The sequence below is a fragment of the Eurytemora carolleeae genome, unplaced genomic scaffold (genome assembly GCF_000591075.1).
Source record: "Eurytemora carolleeae unplaced genomic scaffold, Eaff_2.0 scaffold1059, whole genome shotgun sequence".
Lineage (NCBI taxonomy): Eukaryota > Metazoa > Arthropoda > Copepoda > Calanoida > Temoridae > Eurytemora > Eurytemora carolleeae.
In genome coordinates, this window is record NW_019397280.1 from 60,664 (window position 1) to 71,936 (window position 11,273).

At 33.2% G+C, this 11,273-nt stretch overlaps 2 protein-coding genes across 2 annotated transcripts; both read right to left on the reverse strand.

Moving 5' to 3' along the window:
* Positions 1-193: 193 nt before the first annotated feature.
* On the reverse strand, positions 194-8,119 carry LOC111713230 (ankyrin repeat domain-containing protein 40). The gene is made up of 9 exons (XM_023488055.1): positions 8,028-8,119; positions 7,205-7,323; positions 6,517-6,658; positions 4,536-4,601; positions 3,597-3,682; positions 1,816-1,894; positions 1,167-1,209; positions 618-687; positions 194-350 (listed from the first exon to the last, which is right to left on the reverse strand). Exons 1-9 carry the CDS (start codon positions 8,088-8,090, stop codon positions 194-196), a joined length of 825 nt encoding a protein of 274 aa, XP_023343823.1. The 5' UTR covers positions 8,091-8,119.
* Positions 8,120-8,198: 79 nt separating this feature from the next.
* On the reverse strand, positions 8,199-10,873 carry LOC111713235 (WW domain-binding protein 11). The gene is made up of 6 exons (XM_023488059.1): positions 10,762-10,873; positions 10,446-10,557; positions 9,832-9,938; positions 9,231-9,301; positions 8,610-8,709; positions 8,199-8,382 (listed from the first exon to the last, which is right to left on the reverse strand). Exons 1-6 carry the CDS (start codon positions 10,771-10,773, stop codon positions 8,311-8,313), a joined length of 474 nt encoding a protein of 157 aa, XP_023343827.1. The 5' UTR covers positions 10,774-10,873; the 3' UTR covers positions 8,199-8,310.
* Positions 10,874-11,273: the final 400 nt, after the last annotated feature.

The following is an 11,273-nucleotide window of genomic DNA, read 5'->3' on the forward strand; positions in this document are numbered from 1 at the left end:
AAATTTTTTGTGAAAATCCGCGAATTATTTTTGTTTTGTTTTACGATGTACACAAAGAGAACATGTTCACAATTAATTTAGGAGATGGGCGCTAAGCGCCCTCTAAGGCTAGAAAGAAGGGCGCGAAGCGCCTTGAATTTCTAGTTGTTTAGATTTATGATATATGCAGTACGCTGTCGGTATAGTTCCCGGCCTATACAAATAGTAAATGATTAGCGTACATCATCACGTTATACACTTTAACCTCGTTACCGCATACCTGTATTTCTGCCTGGTAATCCTGCTCTCGGAGGACAAACTCAATCTCCTGATAATCTTCCAACCTCTCGACCTCCTTATCCCGTCGCAATCTTTGAAAATAAAAAAAAATCTTATTTTTAATTTAAATGTGGAAAAATGAATACGATATTTAAGCAATCTTATGTGTATTTGATGTTTTTCAAAAGCAAATAGTTTAATAGTTTGAAATTCAATTTATTTATTGAAGTGGTTTTGATATATCATATTTTAGGTCTACCTGTCGTCTTCCTATTACGTCTTTGGGGTCTTAATTAAAAATAAAAATTCGATGATCTGCCCCCCCCCAGAAAAAAAACTAAGGACACGCCCTATGTCACCTTGTATTCGGCATTTTTCTTAGCTTTTCAACTTCACTGCTCTGGATCCCCAGCTCCTCACATCCCATAACTGATGCCGAAAAAATATTCAAATCCAGGTCCACAAAAAATGTCAAAATCAAGTCAGGATAATCAAATCCAGGTCCACAAAAATAATGTCAAGATCAAGTCAGGATAATCAAATCCACGTCTATAAAAAAACAATGTCAAATCCAAGTCAGGATAATCAAATCCAGGTTCATAAAAAAAAACAATGTCAAGATCAAGTCAGGATTATCAAATCCAGGGTCATAAAAAAAAAACAATGTCAAATTCAAGTCAGGATAATCAAATCCAGGTCAATAAAAAAACAATGTCAAATTCAAGGCAGGATAATCAAATCCACGTCTATAAAAAAAATGTAAAATCCAAGTCATTTAAAACAAAAGCAATCAAGTTTTCAAGTAGAAAATGTCATGATGAAGAAAAACATTTTTTAATTTAAAAAAAACCCATATTGCAAAATTTCTTTGGCATGCATTGATCAATGCTTCTGAAAAAATATTTTTCCTATAAGATACTCAAGGGTGAGCGCATCTCTGGCAAGCTCAATCTAAAAATATTTATAAAATTTTAATTATTCTGTGTCTATACAGTGGTAGGCGATTATATAAATATGATAATGAAGACGAAGAAAAAATTCATGGGATATAAAAAAAGCCTCAGAGTAGATAAGGATCTGAAAACCCCCCCGACTTAGAGAGCCCATACCGCCATCGGGGCTAACTCTACTGAGTAGAGATGAATAAAAGATATAATAATAATGGGAACCCAGCGTTGCCTGGGTACTCTTAGTTACTCCCGCCGTTTACCCGCACGTGGTCGTAAAATTTCGATTTTAGCTAATTTTTCCCATTAAAAGTCGACCCACTTAGTTAAGAATCTAAAAACCAAGCTAAAATCATTCCCTTGGTTCCCCAATCAAAATTTCGGTCCACAGGTTAATGAGTTATGATCGGACAAACAAATAAACAAACAAACAAACACCCGTACAAACAAGCAAGCAAACAAACAAACAAACAAAAAACAAACACCCAAACATACATACAAACTTCATAAATGCAGATGTGAAATGCATTAATATGAATCACTTTCAACATCACTTTTAACATCTAACATGATGTTCTGCTGCTAGAAGATCTTGAGAATGTTGACGTACCTCAATATAGTCCTGCTCTCGAGCACCTGCTGTTCGGACTTTCAGGATCAATTCAGGAGATTCATACTCAGCTGTTAACCTAAACATATGATCTATATATTCCCGATCAATTACCAGATGTCGGAACTATTAAGTTAATGCGTAAATTATGACATCTGTTTGATGGCAGCTTAGCAACATCAAGACTTATCATTGCTCAACTCCAGGATTAAGAGACATTTAAAGAATTGATTTAATCTAATTTCAGGAGGGAGAAAACGACTTAACGGGTTCAGCCAACAAAAATTGGGTTCTCTGAGTTTATCTCAACCTTTGAATCAATTCAGTGAGTTAAAGGGATTGTACGCACAATTTCAAGTGAGTTAAAGGGATTGTACGCACAATTTCAAGTTAAAGGGATTGTACGCACAATTTCAAGTGAAAGGGATTGTACGCACAATTTCAAGTTAAAGGGATTGTACGCACAATTTCAAGTGACTTTACATGTAATTATGGCAATGTCCGATTCGCCACAGTATTCTTAAAATCTTTATCTGGCCAAGTATCAATTAGACAAAATAATGTTTTTTTTTATTTTAATAACCGATTATTTTAAACAACATAAGTGACTTCAGAATTTCTATTTCAGGAAAATATAAATAAACTATTAAAACTAAACATGTTTAACTCTAGAAAACCGACATTATCTTCCACATTATTGATCAGATAAAGGTTTCTAGGATACACTTTTGAATCGGGCACATTTGTCACAAAATATGTTCATTTAAATATGATCCAACATCCAAAAGGACTTAATTTTTTTAATCTCAGGGGGTGGGGGTTCTGACTATTGACCCTTTTTAGGGAGTGGATACAAAACGCCCAAGAACAAAATGTCCAATAACAAAACACCCAAAACATAGCACCCAAAAATAAAATCCCCAAGATTTCAAAATGTCCAAAGTTACAAAACGTCCAAGCTTATAAGATATCCAAAGTTACAAAGTGTCCAATGTTACAAGATATCCAAAGTTACAAAATGTCCAAAGTTACAGAATGTCCAAAATTACAAAATGTCCAAATGTCCAAAATTACAAAATGTTAAAAATTTTCTAAAAATGTCAAAATAATAAAATATTTAATTACAATTTAAACACTAGCATTTTTATTTTTGAACAAAAAAGATTAAAAACCAGATACTTACTAAGATACAAGATACTTAGAATGCAATGTAAGACATTGCCAATTTTGGACATTTTGTAACTTGGGACATTTTTTATCTCTGGACATTTTGTAACTTAGTAGTTAGCTTGTTAGTAAGTAAGGATTTTTAACCCACATAGATACACGACAGCTATGTAAAGTTGCATCAATGTTCAAGACCTTGTCAATAATATAATAGACCAGGTCAATAATATTATAGACCAGGTCAATAATATTATAGACCAGGTCAATAATATTATAGACCAGGTCAAATGAACATAAAAATAGCACAAAAGAACCGAAAAGTTGTAACTTTGGTCATTTTGTAATTTTGGACATTTTGTAACTTTGAACATTTTGTAAATTTGGGCTTTTTGTTACCTTGGGTGTTTCGTTTTTGGGGCGATTTGTAACATTGGGCGTTTTGTTTTTAGGTGTTTTGTTATTGGACATTTTGTTTTTGCGCGTTTTGTATCCACTCCCTTTTTAGGGTACCAAAAGCATTAATTATAAACCAAAAACCAAAAAAAAGTTGTGGAGGAAAAAATATGAATCTCAGGACTAATATACGTACACACCTGAAGTTAAGTTAAGTTTACCTTTCGTGATTATTAAGTTTAGGCCTCTTCTCTGGTCTAGAAAATGATTTTCTCTCGTTATGTTTCTCTTTATCTCCAAGATCCACCTGATAAAAATTAATTAATAAAACAGATAAAGCGGAGTAAAATTATGTTTAAAGGGAGTGTTCGCACATAAAATTAATTTAAGAAAGAAATATGGCGGATTATATTTAAAAGGTGAGTGTTCGTAAATATTTAAATGAATCTCTCATACAATATCTATAAATATACGTTGCTTGTCTGTATGTTTGTCCTTTTATAACCATTTTTTGTGGCAACTCGCATGCCCAAGAGAAGGTTTGTGAACAATCAAATTTGAAAAACTTTGCCTTTAAAAATGTCGCAATTCATGATGTTTTTAAATGCGTTAATTTGAACAGACAAATATGCGAATTTCTAATAGAAGACTGAAGAGCATCGCCAAAGGTTAATAGTTGAAATTGTCAATAGAAAAAGGGCTGTAAGCGTAAAAACTAAAAAGATTAAAAAATACAAAAATTTCTAATTTTGTTCATGTTTAGCCTATTCCACCTTTTCATTTTTCACAAACACTACCTTCACAATTTACATTATGTTTGGTGAAAGCAATGACGACTTATTTGAACAGTGGCCGAATTTAAAGAATTTGAGCGGCGGTTTAAATTTAAGCCGCGGTTTAAATATGGTTGGCTCAACTTAAAATTGGATCAATTGTTTCAAGATTTAAGCCGGCGCTTAATTTAAACCGGGTTTAGGCAGATTTAAACCGCGGCTCAAATTCTTTAAATTCCATCTCAGGCGATTTTCAAGGCCGAATTTCAAGGACTGAAGGTTGACAGTGAATTCAATTGTTACTGTTAAATAAAAATCTTTCCCATGGAGAAAAGAACTGTAAAAAATACTGTATTTTAGAATAAACTATTGACCCTATTTTCTCACCTCGTATGCTAGAGGAGGGTGGCGAATGTAGTTTGGTGTGATTGGAAGCTTTTCTTCTTTCTCCTTCTGGAAATATATTTTTCTCAAGATCAAGTAAAATAGTTCAGAAACTCCAATACAAATTTATTGAATAGATAATTAATATTTGGACTTCGGCTTGCAATTTTTTTACCTTGATACTTATTTCCAAAAAATCAATTATCATTAATATAAATCATTTAAATCCTGTAACTTTAAATGTCAGAAATTCCATGGAGCTGGTTTCAGTCTTAGATGAAACCCTGCCTCTCTTTCCGTGAAATAAATACCCCCAGTAATTTTGTACTCGGTTTTATTTTAAGGGTAATAAAAGTAGCTCCAAGCAAGGATGTAATGCAAGGAAAGTTATTTCAGAAGTGTACACATCTTTTGTACTGCAGTGTACTCTCTCTGGGCGGTAATGTAAACACAAGACGAATGTCAAAGCCTGACATGGGATCCATCTTTCACATAAAAAAAATCAATGAAATATTCTGGTCATAGGAAACTATTATGTGAATAATCAAAATTATCAAAATTTAATGCTTTCAACCTCCTCGGATACTTGACGAACACTGATGCTTCTATTCTTGTTTACAAATTCCGCCCAAAGAGAACTGGTTTCAATGTGTACGCAGAGTATACACGACCGCAATTAACTTTCCTTGTATCACACCCTTGGCTCCAAGGAAGAGTTTACATTTTCTTGAAGGGCTCCACAGGAAAAGTCTCCAAATATCGGAGGAAAAATCTAACTTAAGGAACAACACTGTTCAAATTGCAGCATTTAAAGTTTTTATGTTTATATTTTGTTTATTCTCAGGAGTCATAGTGGAGTATATCAGAGAATTTCTGATTATTGTCATTCATCACATTAATATGTAGATAATTTTTAAGTGAATACATTTACGAATATATAGGACATTTATTTTTAAGATAAAGGTTTTTTAATTCTGTGGTCCATTTTTTCTTCGTTTGTTTTTTAAATTTTTTTTTGCTTTTGTCCTTTCTTTGATGAAAAAACAATCATGAAAACACTTTATTAAGCAGAAACTAAAACAGATCAGTTTTTTCAACATAATTATCATATCTAGATTTTAAAGTATTAAATGTTTTATATCACAGGGTAATTCTTTCCATGGACAATCAACTCTTTTGGCTAAAAACATGTTTATGAATATCATTTCTACAAAGATTGAAATTGTTGTAATTCTATTAGATGCATCCGATAACAATGAAAACCTCGTACATTTATCAGCATTATTCACCATGAATAATTTTATTGATTTTAATTAAATCAAAGAAGAGTCTTCGACTTTTTAGTGATTGTAAATTGAGAAATATTTACGATGAGAAATCATTAAGTCCAGAGAGAGAACCCCTGTTAGAAAATAAAAACAGGATCAATCGTTATAGCAGGGTTGTGGTAACCCTCTGGCTCTAACTCTCAAATCCGACCATCAGATCACATTATCAATTCTATCTATCTATCATAGCCCAGGATAAACAGTATCCATATATATATCAAGTAATAAACCACGAAACATATAATAGACTTTCACACATTTTGTGCACATTTAATTGCTTTACAATTCTAATCTGCTCATGTGACCTATGTCGTGGGTTAGGTAAGGTTGGGATTATATCAGGGTCGAGCGCTGCGGCTAGGATTGGATAGGTGGCCGAGCGCTGCGGCTATTAAACATTTAGTTGTTAAAGTTTGCTAAAATTTTCTGAACTCTCAAGATCATTACTTCAGGATTAGTCTTTGTTACCCAACTACAATCAGCCCTTCTTCGGGGGTGGTCGAGGTTTCGTGATTTAAAAAAATGAGGAAAAATTTGACCTATGGCTTTACCACTTTCCCTACTCTCAGAAATTACATAAAAATAAAGCTTATCAATCTAGTCTTACTAATGACCTTGAGGGAAACCATCATGATTGTTAAAAAAAACCTCCTAACCTTTAATGGTTGTTTAGGAGTACTCCCACCACCTCCTGTTCCAGCACTCCCTTTCATTGCATTGAGGAGTACTTTAATAACTCCCTCACTAGTCAGCTGAGCAGCAACCTCTCCCTTGTTCGTGGGAATATTTTTGTCAGCTCTAAAAACAAAACAAAAATAGAACTAGAAATTAATATTTGAATAATTCTGATAAATATGATTTTATTTTAAGGTTTCTTCATAGTTTAAAGGAACTGCATAACCGGAATTTCAACTGAGCCTCCATTTATACAAGAAAAACGATTCACAACGACACCCTCAATATCTTTGTCTAAGCGATAAGTATAAGGAAATTGACAGAATCTATTTCTTACAGTTAAACTCCAGATTAAGATATAAGGTGCAGTTGTGAATCAGGCATGTAACATTCTACCTTAAAGTAAAACACATTCTGTCGTATGAATAAACTAAGCCAATTTCTCTATGCTTAATCCGTTTACTAGCGATAAAATTATATTCTCCCCCGCCTCCTCTCCTTCTCCTGCACTTACCAATGGTTGCAGAGTAGGTAAGTGATATTGAGATGGTTCCGTTTAGCAACCCCCCCTTACCCTCCTTCAATTACCCGTGGTTGAAGAGTAGGTTAACAATATTAAGNGGTTCCGTTTAGCAGCCCCCCCCCCTCCTCTCCTTCTCCTGCACTCACCCGTGGTTGCAGAGTAGGTTCACAATATTAAGATGGTTCCGTTTAGCAGCCCAGTGTAGAGACGTCCAACCGTTGATATCATGCTGAGCATTCACATTCACCCCCCGGCTTAATAACTCCTAAAAAAATTATATTACTAAATTAATATTACTATTATCATTTGATCGAAGTTACACTACAAAAATAGAGGGATTTCCTAAACAATTTCTGAAAAAATCCCCCCCCACCCCACTTCCTTTCGAAAATCATTGCTACCTTAGAAATAAGGTATGTTTACGCGGAGCAAATATATTTTTTATAGATTGTTCGCTGAATTGGGGGAAAATAAATAAAATTTGTGATAAAAATTGTTAAAATGATGAAAAAGTTGCATTTAAATGTCTGCAGAAAGGGGGGCGAATAATTCTTAAAAATATACACCCCTGAAATTAAAAAATAATATTCATCACTAATTAAAAAAATAAAACCATGAAAAATACATTTTATACATTGTAAAGAATTGCAGATTGAGTCCATTCCATGGTGATAGCCAAACCATCTTAATTTAATGTTATCGACCCTTCTCCAAGACAAGTATAAGTCAATTCATGTTTTTCGTGTTAAAAAGTACATGACACATGTTTATAACAAAAAAATAATATTGATCAAAAGAACATTCGAAAATTTTCTCTTTTTAAAATAGTCTTAAGGATTTATCTGTTATTCCATTTTTAATTTTAAAGCTATTCCAAAAAATCAATCATTTCCCTTAATATGTTGTGGAAAGATTTTGGAACAGAGGTTGAGAAAAAAATATTTCAGTTTACAAAAGTCTCGTACAAACCTTGACACCTTCAATATCGCCAAAACACGCGGCCTCGCGCAACTTCTCTTCTAGTTCCGCCATCTTGAATTCTTGGGTTTATACAAACTTTGCGTCAAATCAAGATTAAAATATTTTTTTTCTTCAGTTAGAATAGAACTGAAACTTATCTAGAACATTCTTTTCTGAAAACTTTAAGAACATTAATATTGATTCCGATTTGAGGAATAGTATTTTTTAACAAAGTGACTGGAAACAAACCACGAACTGATTTGCTTCTGTTAAATGGAGGTTGATAAATTTATTACAGAAGATCTTTCATTTCCCGCATAAAGTCATTGTAAGCATCGTCTTTCGTCTTCTCTTGAGGCACAACCTGACAAAATAGGATCTTATCAAAACTTGTTTATATTAAATTCTTTAAAAAATTTATTAATTTTGTCGCAGACTTTTAAAAAATGTTCAGTAAAATTTTAATCAAAATACTAACTTTTGGTTCTAAAGAAAAACAGAAATTGTTTTCGAAGTATGTTAAATTGTTGGATGCATTAAAAAATGTTGACAAAAAATTCTAAAAATTATCCAAAGAGTAAAGATCATTTCCTTCTGTTGTGTAAACATTGCTGGTTTCTGATGTGGTTCTTCTTTCTTCTTTATTCCTTTATTACCGTCTCTCTTTATACGAAGGTTTGTTGGAATAAACCTAAAATAAATCGGTTTTGTTGACAAACAGAACAGCAAAAGGAATACATCAACAGCACTATGTTCAATGAAAAAAGGAAATACTACTACTGAACCAACTAAGACGCGTTTGTATGATCCAATTTTTTAATAAATAAAGCTTTCATTGGTTAAATGCTTGAATCTTTTAATGGAATTAGCATAATCAATCAGACGGTCTGACCACAAAGAAAAGGATTTATGATGATGTAATTGTACAGTGATAGTCAGTAAATCTGTATAATAGATAAGACGACATGACAGAAATACTGAAATGCATTTTATGTGGTTTCTGGTTATCACAGTATAATATATATTTAATATTTTGTCGATTTATTTCACATTATATTGACGGTTTTATGTTAAATTTTAACCACATTTCATCGAAAAAACTATAGTTCAAGAATAAAAATCCTAAAAATAGAATTGAAATGTTTATATTTCTTCTAAAACTAAACATTTTTTGCAAAAAAGATACATAAAAACATTTGCTCTTTCTCTCACCTGGTGACATCACTCTTGAGATTACGCATGACCGGCGCGCTCTCTATCACGGAGTCTGACTTGACTTCAGACTAGAAAATATAGATCAATAGAATCAGTTATTTGATTGATTGATTGGATGATTATTTGATCAATTGACTGATTGATTCATTCATGGATTTGTCGACTGATTAAGTTGTCTTATTTTGCTTAAACTGGTTTAATAACGGATACTATTATAAATCGATTATGGAATTTCTTTATGAAAAGGTCAAGTATTGTTAAGCTGATAATTCCTGTAAATGGACTTTTGTTTTATTTAAATGACCCTTCATTTATAAAGAACATGCCCAATTCACAACGGTACCCTTTCAATCTTTAGCTTGTCAACAATGTGGACGATAGCGTCCCTTTTCTAGATAAAAAAGTATTTGTTGGAAATTTGTTTATTTGTTTAGGTAGCAGAAATCCGCAAATCCCTTTAATAGAGAAACAACAATAGTTGAAAATAATCACTTTTCAGAGTTAAAAACATAAGTTTCTCTTCACTCTTGAATATAGATGCTCTAAAGGGTACCGTTGTAAATCGGACATGCTCCCGTTTACTGAGGAAGGTTTTTACCTTATTAATCTGAGGTTTAGCTGATACTACTCCTAGTGGCTTAGGTAGGAGAGGACGCGTAATCCTTGGGGGTACTCCAGGGGGAGGTCCAGGGGGCATTCTTACTCCTAGAGGATAGATAGATAGATAGATAGATAGATAGACACCTCAATAAGATAGATAGATAGATTGATAGATTGATGAGATAAATAAGGAGAAAGTGACAATTAGATAGATAGATTAATTCTATGGATGGATGTAGAGCTTAAGTCAGATTGATAAAACTTAATTATATTATATAGATAAGATAGATACATTTAAATATATAGATTATGACAGGGGTACAACATTTCATTAAGGTTTTCTTCGCTGGGGAACATAAATGGGGTTTAGGGGGTAATAAATGAATTTTTTAGGAAACAATATCAATTTGTAAATAAAAAATCATTTCCCCCCAGTGCAGGGCCTGGAACGGGGGGGGGGGGGATGTCCCGATCATAACTCACGAACCCCTTGACGGCGATTTTCCCGAAAATATGCACCCATTGTCATGGCCAGAGCAGGTAAATCTTTCACTGAAAAAATGCTCGCAATTAAAAAAATTAGATTTTCCTAGAAAGGGACTGTTTTTGTACCTGCAGGGGGTACACCAGGACGTACAGGTAGAAGGGGCATCCTAGTCCCTGGAGGGGGGCCCGGGGGCAAACCAACTCCACGAGGGGGAACACCAGGTCTAATAGGCAAATTCTAAACAAATATTAAGTTAGTTTATCCGATATTTACCGTCTTAATCGTAATATGCTTCTGATGCGATGGCAGATGAGATCTTTATAAAGAACATTTATAATAAATAGTATCATTGAAAACGATTTTTAAAGTAATATCGACGATAACGAATAATTATTAGCCTTCCAACCCCCCAACCCCCCCTCCCTTTTATCTATTAATAACCTGCTCTGGCATTCTTCTGAAGTCATCATTCCCAGTCCCCGGTGGCTGTGGTTCATTTTCCAATCTAATTATTTTAATAAGAACGAGAGGTCGAAATTAATAAATAACGAGGAGCAGTTGACCTAGCCAAACTTAGTTTAACTAGAAATCACTGTTCAAGGACTGCAAACATAATTTTTAAAGACCCTCCGTTTTAAGTGCAATGTCCAATTCACAACGGTTCCCTTAAACCCTTTGTGTGATCTAGAATAAATTAGATGATCCTTGTTGTTCTACTGAAAATTTATTATTTTCTTGGTGGTTTCGTTAAAAATGTGGCATGCGGAAATATGCTGCAAGGACAAAGAAAGATATTATAAGGATAAAGATTACGTCTAATTATAAAAAAAATCTTCAAAAAATAAAATGAAAAAAAGTGAAGGATACATTAACCCTATCCAGATTGGCCTAATAAGATAAGATAAGATAAGATAAGATAAGATAAGATAAGATAAGATAAGATAAGATAAGAT

Bases quoted from the DNA above. Each gene is read 5' to 3' on its own strand.
- LOC111713230 (XM_023488055.1), bottom strand. From the start codon at position 8,090: ATGGCGGAACTAGAAGAGAAGTTGCGCGAGGCCGCGTGTTTTGGCGAT. The intron at 7,324-8,027 runs GTTTGTACGAGA...TAATTTTTTTAG, and splicing joins GCGATATTGAAGGTGTCAAG to GAGTTATTAAGCCGGGGGGT. The intron at 1,895-3,596 runs GTAAACTTAACT...TCATATGTTTAG, and splicing joins AAACTTAATAATCACGAAAG to GTTAACAGCTGAGTATGAAT.
- LOC111713235 (XM_023488059.1), bottom strand. The intron at 9,939-10,445 runs GTACAAAAACAG...TCTATCCTCTAG, and splicing joins TCCTGGTGTACCCCCTGCAG to GAGTAAGAATGCCCCCTGGA. The intron at 8,710-9,230 runs GTGAGAGAAAGA...GATTTATTTTAG, and splicing joins CTCAAGAGTGATGTCACCAG to GTTTATTCCAACAAACCTTC.